Here is a 17,278-nt window from a genome sequence, read left to right on the forward strand (position 1 = left end):
TACCAGCTGTCCGTGTTGGACACGGCTGCCACTTTAGTTGATGCGAAAAATTAGCAGAACAGTGGACAGTGTACGTGCCATCATGCTGTCAACCCCCATGGCTCTTTCACCGACCATTGTTGCGTTCCATGTGTACGACACTATCAGGGGCAGTCGACTGCCTGTTTAGGGCGTTGTTGTCTGGCCTTGTACGAAGCACAGTAGGCATAACACTCGAACGTCATCAGTTTGCACCGAAGAGGAATGAAACTTTGGGACAAGGCGAGCTCTTGCTTGTTGTGGCCATCGCTGTTATCCCATCACGGAGTAGGCTGCCGTTGGTCTACGTCGTACCCAATAGGGCCTTGGAGTGAGTCTGCAGTCAGCATAAGTATGCGGAGTAGCGTCAGGCCGACAATACGCACTGCTACGTAACGCCTCTACTTGGTCTAGCTAGCATTTGCTAGACTTGACGGAGTAGTCCAGCTTGCAGGTATGCAAATGTGCAGGCCTCAGACGTGACTTTCGATGATGGTGTGTGACTTGATAACAACTGATCGTTCCGTATCGTGCTGTCTGTTGCATTGCCGAGTCCTTCTATGCCACTGTCGTTGCATGTGTGATGACGAGGCAAATTCATTCGAATTGTATCCAGACTTGCCCCATCCCCGGGCCTCAACGCCACGTATGAACTCGCTAGACTCCTTCGGTAGTCAGCATGCCTTATAGAGTTTGGCTAAGGGTTTCCCGTTCTGCAGATCGCCAAGCGGACGAATGGTCGCCGAATCCTTCAATTAGTGGAGGTGCTTTGCCTTGGACGATTTCTCCCTGCGAACTCCATCTATACTACGCTTTGTCACACTTACCGTTCCATCGGGCCCAGCTAGGCAGAGTGTCCATCAGAGTCCCACACCCGCGGGATACCAAGCTTGACCAAGAAAGGCGTCAATGCAGTAGCTGAATGAGGGTGTCTTGGAATGACTACTTGCGTTCAGCCACGGGGTTCTCTCTTGAAAGTAGGAGATGGACGAGCTGTACCATTAAAGGCCGCCCAGAAACTGATCGACCCATTTGTATTCGTGCCGATATCGAAGTCGGAGGCCGCAAGGGGCAGAGGGAGCGCGAAGAGAGTGGTTCGTGCTCATGTCACACGTGTGCAACATGCCCATTCGAAACAGTTCGCTGGAGTCGACCTACAAAGCTGGACGGTCGATCCATGTGTGCCAAAGGAGTCTATCACGTCTCGAAGGAAACCAAGGCGGCCTCCGATCAAGAGCATTGCTGCAGTCGACAAGGCATGCTCTTCCTCAGGCTCTTCGGTTGGATCCGAGGAGCTCTTACCCACTATACCGCGGATGGTCGACAATGGTGTAGAAGACCCATTCTGGACGATTGGCGTGGACTACAAGCCAGAGATCGCACCCATATTAGCACACTGTACGTGATCTGGCACAGGCTGTAAGACCATGCTGACGAGATGCAGACATCCAGAACATTGCTGTCGACATACCAGATCTGGACGGACCCCATGAGAAAGGACTGCTGAGAAGATCGCTCTTTCCAATGTGCATGACGGAAGCTGCTGCGATGTACGCCATTCTGCTAATGGGTGCGTCTCATTACTGCGTGGTCAACCCCACAAAAGGAAAGCTCATCGATCTGCTCGCACTGAAAGCACGAGCGCTGAACGAGATCAATGCTTCCTTAGCAGATCCCGAAAAAGCGGTCACCGATGCCATGATCATGGCAGTAGCAAAGCTCGCGGCGTATGAGTCGATCTTTGGAGACACTACTGTTTTTGCAGCTCACATGCGAGGTCTGCAGCAGATGGTCAAGCTGCGTGGAGGGTTGTCGACACTTGGGTTAAACGGCCTGCTGGAGCGGATGGTTGTTTGGATCGATCTCAATGCATGCCATCTTACTGGGATGGCGGCCCATCTTGGCACAGAAGACTTACCCACGACGGTCCATTTCGATGGCCCGGATCCCTTTCACTTTGCTGGCATATCCTAGTGATGGCACATTGCCAGACCAGAGTTAAAGTGTGCTGGTGCAACGGGTATGCTGCAGATTGGCGTATGTTGCTGGTGAAGCAGCGTTTCTAGAGGTAGAAGATCATGTAATCATCAACAATCTACCGTCCATGAGGCTCCGTACTGTGGATGTTGATGTTGCTAATAACATTGAAAGGAAGAGCGCAATACAAAAGAGACGCAGGTGCAGAAACTACGAACTCTCGGCCCGGTCTACCGAGCGGCTACTTCGGCCAACGATGATCCTTGCACCTGGACCTGCTCACGCGCGCAGAACATCTCCGCTACAAACACTCTCACCAGAACAGCCATGTCGCCCAAGAAGAGGGACAACCTCAGAACCTTGGAGCCAAATCCAATAGACGAGAGATCACTTCTGCTCGGCAATGACCAGGAGGAAGATGACCTCGAAGCGCAGGCCGAGCAAGAACGGCGAGAGTATGACGCCGGCCACGCACCAGTCGCCGAAGAGCCCAGCACCAGGAAGCTGCTGTTGACGATGGGCTCCCTCTGGCTAACCAGCTTCTTCGCCGCACTGGACACCTCGGTCGTGGCAACGCTGTCTGGACCTATCAGTTCATCATTCAACTCTGGCACATCGTTTTCATGGATTGCGTCCGGCTATCTGGTGGCCAATGCAGCTTGTCAGCCACTCTCTGGCAAGCTGACGGACATTTATGGACGTCGGGCTGGCCTTATATTTGCTGTCACTTTCTTCGTTGCTGGCACCTTGATGTGCGGACTCGCGCAGAACGACAAGATGATGATCGCGGGACGAGTCATCGCTGGCATGGGCGGTGGTTGCATCAACACTGTCTCCGTCTTTGTTGCTTCTGATCTGATACCTCTTCGCCGTAGAGGTGTGTGGCAAGGGATTGGTAACATCGTATTCGGCGCTGGCCTTGGTCTAGGTGGAGTCTATGGAGGCTGTAAGTGCACCTCATGCAACATTGAGATGTGCGCTGACCACGACAGTCATCAACGACAACCTCAACTGGAGGTACGCCTTCTTCATACAGATACCTTTCATCGTGGTGGGAGGCATAGTCGGCGTCTTTTCGATCAAGGTTTGCCAATTGCAGTCTCGCGCCAGGAGGGACAATAGGCTAACGAGAGATACAGGTTCCCATCAACGAGTCAGACAAAGCTAAGATCCAACGAGTAGACTTCCTGGGTGCTTTCACTCTAGTTGGAGCTCTGGTCCTGCTCCTCCTTGGGCTCAACAGTGGAGGTAACACTGTCCCGTGGAACCATCCGCTAGTCTATGTTTCTCTGCCGTTGAGTCTGGCGTTTCTCCTCTCATTTATATATGTCGAAGATCGAATCGCTTCGGAGCCGATCATCCCGATCAGGTTGCTGGCCAACAGAAGTGTCCTGGCAGCGTGCTTGACAAACTGGTTTATGACCATGGTAAGCTCTCAGAAGTTCGCATAGACACACATCCTGACATTGTCACAGTCCGTCTTTAGCTTGATGTACTATGGTCCGATCTTCTTCCAGGTCGTACGAGATGTATCAGCGACTCAAGCAGGAACACTCTTCGTTCCACAGGCCATCGGGATGGCATGTGGCTCACTTGGATCTGGTATAATCATGCGCTGGACTGGAAAGTATTGGTGGTTGAACATTCTGGTCCAGCTGCTGAATGTGGCGGCTGGCTCTCTTATACTGGCCTTTTTTGACCGGAATGTGCCCACTATACCACCTTTCATCTTCCTTGCTATGGGAGGTCTTGCCTACGGCTCTATGCTTACGATCACACTCATCGCCTTGATCTCTGCCGTGGACCACAAATACCAGGCTGTCATCACCAGCGCCAGCTACGCTTTCAGATCAACAGGATCCTCCATTGGTATCACAATCGCAAGTGCCGTCTTCCAGAACTTACTGAGGTCGCTTCTTTGGGAGCGCTTTGGTGATCAGCCCGACGCGCGCGATCGAATCAGACACATTCGAGACGATGCAAGTAGCATACGAGATCTGCCAAAATCATGGCGAGATGGTGTCATTGAGTCATACGTCGGAGTACTTCGAGGAGTCTGGGTGGTTGTGCTCGGGTTCGCGGTCGTGACGGCATTCGTCAGCATCTTCATCAAGCAACACACCTTATACAGCAATCTCGGCCGCAAGTAGAGCAAGCATCAATCCCTGAGCGGAACAGTAGCCGGCACGACTCGTCGAGCCCCAAGCGACCGGAGTCTTTGGGTGCAAATGCTGGATAAGACACAGATCGGTACAGGCGCTTGCCTCAGCATCAGCATGCAGAACGCCTTCCATCGCGGCACAAGCAGTGCGACTAGAGAGTAGTATGTCATGAGACAATGCTGTGACACCCTTCTTCACCATTCTGAGGGAAGCCATCTCTGTTCGCGGTGCGTGGAACGTCTCTCCGAACACCCCGGAGCATTCAGATGACCACTAAGCCTCTGGAGTAGATGCTACAACGTTGGTCAACGCAAGAGTAACCCATCTCCGTGACGTAGGTCACCAAATCCGTCCTCTCTGGAGTCATCTACTGGCTGTGTGAAGTTAGTCCAGTCCAGACAATCTGCTTCCTGGCGCCGTTGATGCCTCCTATTTGGCAGTCACGACCGCTTTCATACTTCCAAACCCGTAGCAAGGCTTGGCGTTCGTAATGAACTATACCCCAGAGTGTGGCAGTGTGAAGGTCAATCCGATGCAGACCATCGAGTAGGCAGGGCTTGTAGCAGTGACCAGGATCTACTGTCCCACGAGTCCACTCTGCGGTAGCGGTATCGTTGAGCTTGTCTCCTTTCCAGGACCATGGTATTCCACGAACATTGCGGGACATGAGATGGCTGGGGCTGGTCTTTTATCACTAGCTCCAAACTTGCCAGCAACCACAATAGACTTTGGGGTAGAACTCTAGCCGCAGAGGATCAGGAGGCATCGCCCGTCCGGGACATGCGTGCTGCATCTCCATCTCAGCACTAGTTGCTGCGACACTAGCACGTGGTGTTCGAGTATGGCTCACACCCTTCTGTTCAGGCGGTGGGTGCAAAACGCCAGCAATCAAGCTTCGCTCTGCAAGCTGCTAACCCTGCGGCATCTGATCTTTATCTCCTCCTGCGGTACTCGGCGTAAACATCAGCAACCAGACCCGACTTGCTTCCTTGCTCAATCTCCTCCTGTGCAACAGCCTTGACAGCCTTCTCCTTCAGCTCGCTTCCGTCAACGTTGATGATAACGATCCGCTGCTCCTTCCTGAAACTTTGCTGCCGCATGACTCTAACACGCTCGGCAACGTCTGCTTCTGCAGAGCCCGCCTCTACACCGTACTCGACACTGGCAGTAGCTGGAACTCTCTGCAGAATCAATGCTATCAGACTTCCCAACGCGTCTCGCATGTCTGCGCTTGGCGTGTCATCCTCCGTTCCTGTTCGTATGACCATAGCAATCCGCGCTCTCTCCAGTCCTATGAGTGCTCCCAAGGTATCAAAGTCCACTTCCACGAAATGGGCGCGAAAGAGTGCTGTACAGTCAACGACGAGGCAGACATGTTGGAGTCTGTCGAGCACGCTCTGTGGCAGACGCGACTCTGCAACGGCCGGTGCGCCCATAGCTTGACCATCAACGACGATGCAGACGCTGTTGTCGCCATAGAGGACCTCGTGGGCTTCTCCATGGATCTGTTGACAGGTTGCCAGGAGCTGGGGAGACACCCGGGGACTGACCGCACGCCGATGAGTGGCCGAAGAGGTGAGGTGAAGGGTTTGGGTAGGCGCCAGAACGTATTCGTATATTCTCAATCGAAGCTCTGCGGGCAGTGCGAGCAAGGAGCAGCTTGTCACAGTCATCTTGAGTGTATGTATGGAGGGACGGCCTGAACGTGTTGAAAGCTGTGTTTGCCTTCAGCTTGTGCTCGAAACGCCAGGATTCGCGCGCTGTCACGTGATGACGACGAGGGGTCTTGCGTCTTGGTCACTTCCCGCCCTCTATCTTCATGTTCCTCAGCACCTGCTCCATGCCAAACTGCGCTTGCGGATGCAGCATTGCAGCAGGAAGATGACTCTATCAGAAATTTCACCGTAGATCCTATTAATGGGCTGTTCTGTGGTTATCGCTGCCTGCAGAGTGCATGCGAGCTAGCGGCCGCTAGGGAACGGCAGACTGTGCCTAGCCAACGCTGCTCAGTTTCCCACCACACACCGTCCCTTCCATCTTCCTTCGTCCAGCAGCGTCGTCACCGCAACTGGACTTCACGAATTTCTGCCACCATCTTCGAGTAGACCGCCCTGCAGAATCGTCAACATGCGCGAAATCGTACGTCTTGGCAGTGTCCTTGTACCGCCCATGTGCGCAAGGTGACTGATGCTAACCGCTATCAAACATCCAGGTTCATCTTCAGACTGGCCAGTGTGTACGTGGCGCGCCTGCACGAACAGAACCACATCATTGGTCTCGAATCTAACCGGAATCAGGGCAACCAAGTCGGAGCCGCCTTCTGGCAGACCATTTCTGGCGAGCACGGTCTCGATGGCACCGGAACGTATGTCTTGCTCAGTATGGCGCGTCAGTGGCACATGCTGAAGAAGTGATAGGTACAATGGCAGCTCAGACCTACAGCTGGAGCGCATGAATGTGTACTTCAACGAGGTAGGCAATCTTCATTCCCCCGCCAAATGGCGACTCATCTGACAAGCACCGCAATATGGCTTTGTGCTCGCAGATGCCATCAAGGCACTGCTAACACTTCTCCTTAGGCAAGCAACAACAAGTATGTTCCACGCGCTGTTCTCGTCGATCTTGAGCCCGGCACCATGGACGCCCTGCGAGAAGGGTTTGGCTCGCTCTTCCGCCCCGACAATTACGTTTTTGGCCAGTCTGGCGCTGGCAACAACTGGGCCAAAGGTCACTACACAGAAGGTGCAGAACTTGTCGATAATGTGCTCGATGTGGTGCGTCGTGAGGCAGAAGGTTGCGATTGCCTCCAGGGCTTCCAGATCACCCACTCTCTTGGCGGTGAGTCTCCCGCTCTGGCACCACCATCAAGATGGACAGACTGACCCACATTGATCAGGTGGAACTGGATCCGGCATGGGTACACTCCTAATCTCCAAGATTCGCGAGGAGTTTCCAGATCGCATGATGGCAACCTTCTCGGTCATGCCTTCTCCAAAAGTATAATTCCTGCCGCTTGCCACGCATTGTTGTCACAGACTGATCCGGACTCTAGGTCTCTGACACCGTTGTTGAGCCCTACAACGCGACTCTGTCTATTCATCAGCTCGTTGAGAACTCAGACGAGACCTTCTGCATTGACAACGAGGCGCTCTACGACATCTGTAAGTTGGCGCCACAGTTCGCGAGCGCCGCGACTTTCAGGCTGACATACATGCCTCATCACAGTGCAGCGAACGCTCAAGGTCCAGAACCCTAGCTACGGTGACCTCAACTACCTCGTCTCGACAGTCATGTCCGGAGTCACCACCTGTCTCCGCTTCCCTGGCCAGCTGAATAGCGATCTTCGCAAGCTTGCTGTCAACATGGTTCCTTTCCCACGGCTGCACTTCTTCATGGTCGGCTTCGCTCCCCTTACGGCCCGCGGATCCACAACCTTCAGAGCTGTAACTGTCCCGGAGCTGACGCAACAGCTTTTCGACCCCAAGAACATGATGGCAGCATCGGACTTCCGCACTGGTCGCTATCTGACGTGCTCAGCAATCTATCGTGGCAAGGTATCTATGAAGGAGGTCGAGGACCAGATTCGAGGTGTCCAGACCAAGAACACCTCGTACTTTGTCGAATGGATCCCAAACAATGTTCAGACAGCATTGTGCTCTGTGCCACCAAAGGGTCTAAAGATGTCTTCGACCTTCGTTGGAAACAGTACCTCTATCCAGGAAGTGTTCAAGCGTGAGTACATGTCCATCCTCTGGTTCAAAAGTGATATGACCGCTAATCTTGGCATAAACAGGCATTGGCGACCAGTTCAGCGCCATGTTCAGACGCAAGGCTTTCCTTCATTGGTATACGGGCGAAGGTATGGACGAGATGGAATTCACCGAGGCTGAATCGAACATGAACGACCTTGTCTCCGAGTACCAGCAGTACCAAGAGGCCTCTGTCTCGGAAGGCGAGGAGTACGACGAGGAAGAACCACTCGAGGGCGAAGAGTAAGATGGCAACATGAGAAACCATCATCTTCGCTGCTAGCTGTGGAAGCTGCTCGGTCGATGTGACTAATCGTTCATTTACTGTCCCGTCAATCAAGCATATGCCCCAGAACCTACATTTGCTCATACTCAGATAACGTACGCGGAAGAGCTGAGGTGGTCTCGCTAATACTAACTTTGTTTAGCTACGCGATCGATTGCTATGAAGAATGTAACCTGGTAAGCACCCGTCCGTTCATCTCTTATCTCGAACAGTGTCCTGGCATTTGGCTATGGCAGACCTATTGAGCTTCCAGTGGCAAATTAATACTTGCGAAGACCTGCCCAAGATCTTACGGTGACGAGCGGAAGCCTGGAGTGATTTGTCTGTTGCGGACCGGCCTTAGTATCTTGTCCTCTTGGCTGTATGGGGTGGAGCCATTCATCGCTGCATGACGTGGTGCCATGTTATTCTTGGCGCAGTTGTCTCAGATGTTAGTTTCTTGGTCATTGTATCTGCTATAGGTCAGCACCGATGCCTCTAAGACTACGCTGTACTGTCCACCCCACAGATCGATCCGTGAAACTCACATACATCACCCTTGACCGACCCAACCATGAAGTCCTTCCTCCCCATCCTGTTCGCTGCTAGCGTCTCAGCTCGCGGCATCATGTCCTGCAACCGCGGCGCTCAAGGTAATGGTGGCTGTGAGGCCAATGGAAAGAATGTCTACACTGTCTGCGTGAGTCGCATTATCGGAAGGATGATCTTGACAGTTCGCGTTTCTCTGACCGACTCGGTTAGTGCATCTACGATATCGATACGACCGAAAACTTCCCTCAGCGGATCTGGACCAGCGTCACTACGAGGGATAAGGAAGGAGGTGAAGAGTGCTTTTCGGGCGGAGACAAGGGGTGGTTGTTCTGTGCGGACCCGGATAATAATGGGCAGTAAGAGGTGGATACCGATGGGTAGTGCTTGGAAACAGGCTGCTTGTGGTGGCTACATACTCGGGTATGCGTAGGTCCTCGATCACCCGTAAGGGCATGGCTCCTGTATGTACTGTACTTGGTTCAGTGGCTTTCTGGAGTCGTGGTGTCCGGCTGATCAACTTGGCCGTGGAGAGGAGCTCAGCCCTATCGAGAATTGGGACCTATGTTCAAGGCGGGACATACGAGACTATCAACAACATCAGTGACTCAATTTTCGGTCTTATCCTGGTTGGTAAGATGTGTACACGGTGATGGCGGCCGACTGACAATGCGTACATGCCCCCGTCTTGTAGGCAGGTGGACCTGCCGTTGAATGTGGCAATGTGCTATCGCTTTGAGCAGTGAGGGCAGAATTGGATCTGGGGATGAATGAGAGGACGAGATGCCATCGATATTCCGGAGGCACAGCTGGAGGCATGTTTCTCCGATGCTTTCTTACCTCTTCATCCCCCGCAAGACAAGTTCGCAACGGTTCGAAACGGGAAACAACGTTCATATCTGGTGTTCCCCTAGCTGTTCGAAGGGTTTCCGTGAATTCCTCACTGAAGCCTGCAATGTTTCTCTTTCACACCTCACGCGCAGAAGAGCATAACATCTACCACGATCATTTCGGATCTTCAGAATCTCGGAAGCGTGTCGGAATATACGCCGCTTCGACAGCCAAAACATCCTTGTCGTGAGAGGATGTACCCGCGCGCTACCGATATGCTGAGGATCCGAAATGACCGTGGTAGATGTTAGCCAGACATCACGCATCCGAAATGACCGTGGTAGATGTTAGCCAGACATCACGCATCCGAAATGACCGTGGTAGATGTTAGTCAGACATCACGCATCCATGACCTCGGCTTGGCAATGGCAAGTGTCGTCTCCGAGCAAACTCCAGGCATCCCGGCCAAAGACGTCCAATTCGACATCCGGAAACTTCTCGTGGCAACAACGCGGCTTCCAGACAATTGCTGCATCGCCGCGAGTCTGCTCAGAGTGTGGAGAAGCCGGTGACATGAATGGAGATGGTAATCCTGCTGATACGCTCGTACGGGGTACATCAACCTTGACACAGAAGTTGCTCTGTATGACCATTGAAAACATGGTTGAAGGTCGGCTAGGGCCGCATCGGCGTTCGGCTTTGGGAACTTTTGTCGGTCGGGATCCCAGAGCCAAGATGCCGGTTTCAAGCTCGAGCGTGCTGTGTGCAGATGGCGAGATGGAGTTGAGATTGCGCAACCGCCGTGACAGAAATGATGTCGTTATGAGATGAGCGAGAGTTGTAAGCGTTGTTGGTGGGAGGAGTGCATCTCGGTGAGCGTGTTGCGTCGTGAAGGCGATACAGGTACGCACTCCGGCTGAACGGAAGCTTGATTCTCGGCGATCCTGTCAGACCTCCCCTTCTGCACCTCTGAGGCAGCAGTGGTGCTTATATGTGTGCTTCTTTGCATAGTCAAGACGGCAAGACGGGTCATCGCAGTCTTATCGCAGTTATGCCTCACGGTTGGCTTGCGGGAGGCGTTTCTTGGCCTTGACGTCACTCAAAACTCAAAATTTCCTCTGCTTGGAGGAAGTGCATCGTGCCGTCATAGTTCTGTCGGAAGTCACGCTGCAACCACACCACACCACCGCACAACAACCTCCAGGCTGCCCGCTGCTGCTGCTACTGGGCGAAGGTTTATGGACTCCGCAATCCTCCCTCAGGCTCGGGAAACACGCCCTCATCGCAGCCAATTGCACCGTTTGCAAATGCGTGGCAAGCGAAAACGCCAGTAACGGCATACAATGTCCGTATCTACTACGGTCAATTGCAGTTAGATGGTCTGTGTCGCGTGCAACTCTTTCCCACTCTTTCCGGATGACACACCGATTCGGGTGACCAGGTGGGTAGGTCCTGGCGCGTGACGCTAGAAGCCACTCTATTCCTCTGCTCCACCACACCTCAAAAAGCACACTCCGCCGCCCTGCGCGTCTTGATCTTCGTTTCGAACCTTACTCTCCCCCGTGACTACAGCACCGACAGTCACCGTCTTGCGCTTGTGCCAGGTCGTGCCTCTTCAACAGCACCGACAGCTCAACCACATCGGACAGCGTTTGCCTTCAACAGCTAGGCCTAGCGAGACCCCCCCGCATCCGGTGCACGACCATGGCAACAGGCATGACTGAGTATGGCGCTGCCCGGGATGGCGGTTACAAGAATCCGGATGAGCTTTCGACATCGACACCGGAGCATGGCAGCCAGACTGATAATGAGCTCAAGGATCAAGAGAAGTTCGATCCGGAACTCGCGCTGGGCGAGCAATTGACGGTCCATGAAGGCGAGCAGAAGTTCAACAAGCTGGGGTGGAAAGCATTGACGATTTGTTTGATCGTGGAAGCCATTGCGTTGGGATCGCTGAGTGTTCCAAGTGCGTTCGCGACGGTTGGCATGGTACCTGGTGTCATCCTCACAGTCGGTCTCGGATTGATTGCCATCTACACGAGTTATGTCGTTGGCCAGGTCAAGATGAAGTACCCTAAGGTCGAGCACTACGCCGATGCGGTGCGGTTGATTTGGGGACGTCCGGGTTACGAGCTGTGTGGTGTCATGTTCGCACTCTTCCTCATCCTCCTAGTCGGCTCCCACGCCCTGACCGGTACTATCGCGTTCATCCGAATCGTCGACCAGCCAGGCCTCTGCGCGCTGATCTTCTCGGTGGTATCCGCGATAATCCTCTTCCTCCTGGCCCTCCCACCGACCTTCCACGAAGTCTCCTTCCTCGGCTACATTGACTTCGTCAGCATCATCGCCGCCATCCTCATCACAATGGTCGCAACCGGTGTCGAAGCCTCCAATGCCCCTGGAGGCCTCTCTGCCGTGGACTGGTCCCTCTGGCCACCACCAGACACGTCCCTCTACAAGGCCTTCCTCTCTTGCACCAACATCATCTTCGCTTACTCATTCGCCGTCTGCCAATTCTCCTTCATGTCGGAGATGCACACCCCCAAGGACTATGTCAAGTCCATTTGGGCACTTGGCTTGATCGAGATCTTCATCTACACAATCACCGGCGCCGTCATCTATGCTTTCGTTGGTAGCGCTGTCAACTCCCCGGCACTTCTCAGCTCCAGCTTCACGGTCTCCAGGATTGCTTTTGGCGTCGCTCTGCCAGTCATCTTCATCTCTGGCTCGATCAATGGAACTGTCGTCGGCCGCTACATCATCACCAGGGCATTCCCAAACTCCAGCATTCGATGGGTGAACAACACCAAGGGTTGGACAGTGTGGGCTGCTCTCATTGCCGCCATTACCATAATTGGCTGGATCATTGCTGAGGCGATTCCATTCTTCAACGCTCTGCTCGGTCTAATCTCGTCCCTGTTCATCTCTGGCTTCACATTCTACTTCCCAGCTCTCTTCTGGTTCCAGCTGATCAAGGAAGGGAAGTGGAATGCCAGCACACACAACATCGTGCTTTCCCTGGCGAACGCTGGATGCCTCATCATCGGTGTTGCGACTCTGGGGCTTGGAACGTACGCCTCTGTGCAGGATATCATGGACCAGTATAACTCCGGCTCCGTGAGAGGATCCTTTACGTGCGATAGTAGTTCGTATGCATAATCTGTAATTGGTGGATGATGGGAAATGTAAATAAGATTTCAAAATCAATGATATTGAAGAAGAGGTTACGACCGGAACGAAGTTATTATGCCAGAAGGCTCGAACATCTCTCATGCGGTCGCTCCCTCTGTACGATATCACTTGGCAGGAGGCTCAAGAGATAGGCGCGACCAGATAGGCAGGACCGCTGTGCTGAGCGTGGAGATAAGAAGGCAGGCGCGGGCGGGTAGTGCGGCTGTGGTTATGGCCGGCCGGCTTGGCTTGATGAGAGGGAAGGTACGAAAGACCAAAGAAGAGCAAGTGAGGAGGAAACAGAGACGTTTCCATATCGACTTGTCGCCACGAGACGCCCTACTACACGTGCGTGCCATAACGAAAGTGGGTCCCGCTGACGGTTTGTTGCGGCACATGGCTTGGCGTCGTGAATGAGTCAAGGGCAAGTCTCATCATTGGGGATTGGAGTCTGCGTCGAGATCTTTGATGAGCTTGATGAATCTGCTCACTCGGTGGCAAGCAAGACTTCGTGTCCTGGGGGGTTGTCAAGTCTTGATAGCAGGTTCGCTGTGAACAGGCTTCCGCGATCACCTCACCCACTGGTGACTTCTTCGTTTCCACCACATCGCATTCGTGCCTCCTTCGCAGGTTTGCGCGTGATGAACGATGGCAAGCGTCGTCACCGGTGATGAATGCTTTTCGCGGCGGCCTCATAAGTCCGACCACTACACAGCATTGTCAGCGTCGAGCAGTCCACTTCGCAGCAATCCAGCATCCAACACCCAACATCATTAGCGCTCTACATCGCAGCCTGCCAGCCTTATCGCATCGGGATCTAGCAACGAGCAACCCGTACCATATCACTTCAACGTCTGTACATCCGCTCGTACAAAATGCCAGACTACACGCGTCAGCCAAGTCCTAAATCTTCGGGCCAAGAAGATGACAATCAACAAAGTCCACACGACACCGCCGGCCGGCTGATTCAGTAATCCACCCAGCAAGAACCCGAGGATGCAGACATGCTCACCAATCGCGAGAGGTATCTGGAGAACCGTCCAATCTATCTCGGATTCATCGCTCCGGTTATAATTTCCATTCAAGCGAGGCCAACGTATATCGTCGATGAACGCCACGAGGGCATATACAGCAACAGAAAACGTGTCAGCGCCCTTGCGCCTCTTGCAGAGCGAATGAGAAATGCAGTCATGAATGCCCCGGACAGATCAAGCAGTGCACCCCCCGATCTCAACACAAGCAGTGATCCCCGGCCCGGCAGTCTCCTGTCGGTTGTACCGGCCTTGACACACGATGGAGCTTCAGGGTCGACACCTTCGAGCCCGGATCTGCCTTCCGAGTTGAATCCAAGGACGCCATCTTTAATGGAAGGCCAGAGCATATACTCCTCAGAAGAGCAGACGGACGAAGACGAAGCGGGCTCTGCGCGGGCAGAAGATTTTCCAAGCCCTCCAGGCTCGAGTGGAGAGAAGGAAGCGGAGAGTGAGACGAGGGAAGTTGGGGAGGAGGAAGACTCAAGATGAGGTTGTGTTGACCAGAACGGCGGCCAGGAGGTCGTGAGCCAGGCGGTTGAGAGAGGTCTTGGTCGTCGACGCTAGTAGTCTCCAGCATTGAACCCATAGCATGCGTCCCGTAAGCGAGCTGTGTACATTGTTTCCGACGCAAGCTACAAATCTTTCAGACACTCGGTCCAATCTCTCTCGCTGATATCCAAGTTCTGCAGTATAGAGCTCTTGACAAACGTGGCGGTCCCTGTCGGACGTTGACCCGCGCCCATGCCGGCCTGGCAGTCGTAGCGCTCCAGCTGCCTCTGATCCGTTAAGCAGTCCACCAAGAGCCGGTGGCGATGCTGATGAGCTCTCTTGGGTGCACCAACTGGAGTACCTTCTCGACCAGCTTCGAGATTGATCGATGCGCCATAGTGCATCAAGACTGGCGCTGAGATGTCTGAAGCGCCAAAGTGGATCATACCTCTCGATAACTTTGGTGAGCTCAAATCGCTCTTCGGTAGCACGAGCGAAATGCCTTTCAAGGCCGGGTCGAGGTGGATAAGTTGGCGGCGTTGGTTGATGTTGCTGCACGCGAGAGATGAAGGTCATGTCTATTGTCGCCCCGCGGGGGGGGGGGGTTCTCATCGGTGGTGCAGGGACCATCCTTGCCAGCTTTCTCTTCTTATTCTTTTTCCAACATTGGCATCGACTTCGATCGCGGACATCAACCTTCGAATCATAACGGAGAATGTGGCAGCGCCAAGATCTCCACCACGAGCTTTGTGATGAGAACCAACCTCGTTGTGATGGCAGCCAAGCGGCTCTTATCAAGATACCGATACTCGCTTCCAGACAGAAGCTGGCCTGCATGACACAGCTGGCACCTCCGACCAGACCTGGTGCCGGTCAAGGTTCATTCGGCACATGGCTCTCGCGCGTGGAAACAACGATAGCAACAGTGGAATGATTGTCACCATGACCACTCACATTGCCCTTGGCTGGCAGATCTGCGGCTACCTATCTACCTCCGTCGTGTCCGTGCTGCTCGCATGCTTGTCAAGTCTCATGGCAGACGGCCGAAGGCGAGACGGCAGGCCTATCTCCTCACGCTGGCCTGGACTGCTCGATGATACTTGCGCCGCATAATACCAACAAGCAGGACGCGAATTAGGCATTGGGATTTGTGCTGCTCTTTTGGCCGTCTACTCCATACCCTTTCTAGGACCTCAGCAGTAACAGGCATCCGTCTAATACGTTCAAGCATGGCGACATCACAGACACATGAGAAAACGATCCATCTTAGCCAAGATTCGCCTGATCCAGAAGTGCTCGAGGGCAAGGTTGACGACCTCGAGGAGCACGAAGTGTTCCAGAAGGATGGCGAGGTGAACTTCCGTACCGTTGGCTGGCCACGTGCATCGGTCATCTTCTTGAAGGTCATCTTCGCCACGGGCGTCCTATCCATCCCGACAGCTATGGTATCATTGGGAGCCATTGGCGGCGCACTCAACGTGATCGGGTTTGGTATGCTCAATACCTATTCTGGCGTCATAACGTAGGTATTGTTCTTGAGCGCACATCCATCCTGGGATAGGAGAGTTGCTGATCATGGGGTGTGGATTAGCGGCGACTTTCGGAACAGACACCCCTATTGTCACTCCGTCGCAGATATGGCCATGGAAGTCGGCGGAATCTGGGTGCGAGAGATCACTGGAATCCTCTTCATAATCGCATATATTCTCTGTACTGGTAAGTGATCGATTATGTGCGTCAGATGTGTATTAGCGCTGATCAGAGCAGGATCTGGTATTCTTGGCGTGGCCATCGGGCTCAACGCTCTCTCGACCCATACTGCGTGCTCAGTGTGGTGGGCGTACGCAGGAGATTCCTGATCGCATAGATGCCTCGCTAACTTACCACACAGATTCTTGGCTACCATAGTGGTCGCTGTTGCTGCCTCCGTTCGCAAGGTAATGCAGAGGGACCACGATTGTGGCAAGCGCCGCTAATAACGTGAGCAGTTCCATCAAATCGGCTGGCTTACATGGGCCGGATTCACGAGCATCTTCATAGCGGTCTTCATTATTGTCGTTGCCGTCACGACTCGAGACCGGCCTGCTGCTGCACCCCTGACCGGAGACTACGACCTAGGATACTATACCGTCCCCTCCGGTGTCACCTTTGCAGCTGGAGTCGTGGCTTCTTGCACCATCTTTGTTTCGTCAGCAGCGACCAGCGCCTTTCTGCCCGTCATTAGCGAGATGGTAGGTCTCGTGTGTCGTATCAAGCACAGACATGCTAACACATCATCCCCCAGAAAAATCCAAAGGACTATCGCAAGGCTTTGTTCGTCTGCATGGGCCTGGTCACGTCTGCATACCTGGCCTTCTCACTGGTGGTATACCGCTGGTGCGGAAAATGGGTCGCCTCTCCCTCACTCGGAAGCGCTGGTCAGACCGTGAAGATGGTCGCCTTCGGAGTAGGCCTGATCGGACTGATCGTCAGCGCGTGCCTTTACTTACATATCGCCGCCAAATACGTCTTCGTAAGAATCCTACGCGGGAGCAAGCACCTACAAGCGAATACTGCTGTACATTGGGGGACTTGGCTTGGCTGCACCTTTGGTCTTGCCGCTCTTTCGTTCATCCTTTCGCAGGCGATCCCAATATTCAACTATCTGCTGGCTTTGACAGGAAGCTTGTGCTTTGCGCCGATTACTATAGCACTTCCCGGATGGCTTTGGCTTCATGACCACATGTCCTATCGGAGAGGCACCGCATCGCAGCAAATTGCTTTCTGGTTCCACGTACTCCTCATCCCGCTTGGGTTGTTCTTCCTGGTTGCTGGCACCTACGGGGGGATCGAACAGATTATCCAGGCTTATGCGGATGGGCTTATTGGTATGTTCTACTCTATCAGAACTTTCGTGGAAGCTGCTAACATCAGGGGACAGGCTCTGCGTTTTCCTGTGCGGACAATTCTGGTTCCACCTAAGAATTTTGAGCTGTACTATCGAGACATGTATAACAGAAAAAGCTACTCCAGCGGGTACTGACATTCGGCACT

At 53.6% G+C, this 17,278-nt stretch overlaps 7 protein-coding genes across 7 annotated transcripts; 6 read left to right on the forward strand and 1 right to left on the reverse strand.

Moving 5' to 3' along the window:
• Positions 1-956: 956 nt before the first annotated feature.
• On the forward strand, positions 957-4,145 carry CLAFUR5_01674 (Multidrug resistance protein fnx1; the record flags this gene model as incomplete). The annotated part of the gene is made up of 6 exons (XM_047900822.1): positions 957-1,416; positions 1,463-1,944; positions 2,170-2,941; positions 2,988-3,079; positions 3,135-3,422; positions 3,471-4,145. The coding sequence occupies 6 exons, from the start codon at positions 957-959 to the stop codon at positions 4,143-4,145; spliced, it is 2,769 nt and encodes a 922-aa protein (XP_047757014.1).
• A 944-nt stretch (positions 4,146-5,089) lies between these two features.
• Positions 5,090-5,830, reverse strand: CLAFUR5_01675 (uncharacterized protein; the record flags this gene model as incomplete). The annotated part of the gene is made up of 1 exon (XM_047900823.1): positions 5,090-5,830. One exon carries the CDS (start codon positions 5,828-5,830, stop codon positions 5,090-5,092), a length of 741 nt encoding a protein of 246 aa, XP_047757015.1.
• A 454-nt stretch (positions 5,831-6,284) lies between these two features.
• CLAFUR5_01676 (Tubulin beta chain) lies at positions 6,285-8,153 on the forward strand (the record flags this gene model as incomplete). Its single annotated transcript, XM_047900824.1, has 9 exons — positions 6,285-6,296; positions 6,370-6,393; positions 6,455-6,522; positions 6,575-6,629; positions 6,737-6,995; positions 7,054-7,154; positions 7,210-7,318; positions 7,383-7,889; positions 7,951-8,153. The coding sequence occupies 9 exons, from the start codon at positions 6,285-6,287 to the stop codon at positions 8,151-8,153; spliced, it is 1,338 nt and encodes a 445-aa protein (XP_047757012.1).
• Positions 8,154-8,745: 592 nt separating this feature from the next.
• CLAFUR5_20130 (uncharacterized protein) lies at positions 8,746-9,083 on the forward strand (the record flags this gene model as incomplete). Its single annotated transcript, XM_059462967.1, has 2 exons — positions 8,746-8,871; positions 8,934-9,083. The coding sequence occupies 2 exons, from the start codon at positions 8,746-8,748 to the stop codon at positions 9,081-9,083; spliced, it is 276 nt and encodes a 91-aa protein (XP_059318866.1).
• A 2,172-nt stretch (positions 9,084-11,255) lies between these two features.
• Positions 11,256-12,710, forward strand: CLAFUR5_01677 (N amino acid transport system protein; the record flags this gene model as incomplete). Its single annotated transcript, XM_047900825.1, has 1 exon — positions 11,256-12,710. The coding sequence occupies one exon, from the start codon at positions 11,256-11,258 to the stop codon at positions 12,708-12,710; it is 1,455 nt and encodes a 484-aa protein (XP_047757013.1).
• Positions 12,711-13,726: 1,016 nt separating this feature from the next.
• CLAFUR5_01678 (uncharacterized protein) lies at positions 13,727-14,245 on the forward strand (the record flags this gene model as incomplete). The annotated part of the gene is made up of 1 exon (XM_047900826.1): positions 13,727-14,245. One exon carries the CDS (start codon positions 13,727-13,729, stop codon positions 14,243-14,245), a length of 519 nt encoding a protein of 172 aa, XP_047757022.1.
• Positions 14,246-15,474: 1,229 nt separating this feature from the next.
• CLAFUR5_01679 (N amino acid transport system protein) lies at positions 15,475-17,206 on the forward strand (the record flags this gene model as incomplete). The annotated part of the gene is made up of 7 exons (XM_047900827.1): positions 15,475-15,767; positions 15,837-15,961; positions 16,013-16,085; positions 16,137-16,182; positions 16,234-16,476; positions 16,530-17,112; positions 17,166-17,206. The coding sequence occupies 7 exons, from the start codon at positions 15,475-15,477 to the stop codon at positions 17,204-17,206; spliced, it is 1,404 nt and encodes a 467-aa protein (XP_047757023.1).
• Positions 17,207-17,278: the final 72 nt, after the last annotated feature.

The sequence above is a fragment of the Fulvia fulva genome, chromosome 1 (genome assembly GCF_020509005.1).
Source record: "Fulvia fulva chromosome 1, complete sequence".
In the NCBI taxonomy this organism is placed as follows: domain Eukaryota; kingdom Fungi; phylum Ascomycota; class Dothideomycetes; order Mycosphaerellales; family Mycosphaerellaceae; genus Fulvia; species Fulvia fulva.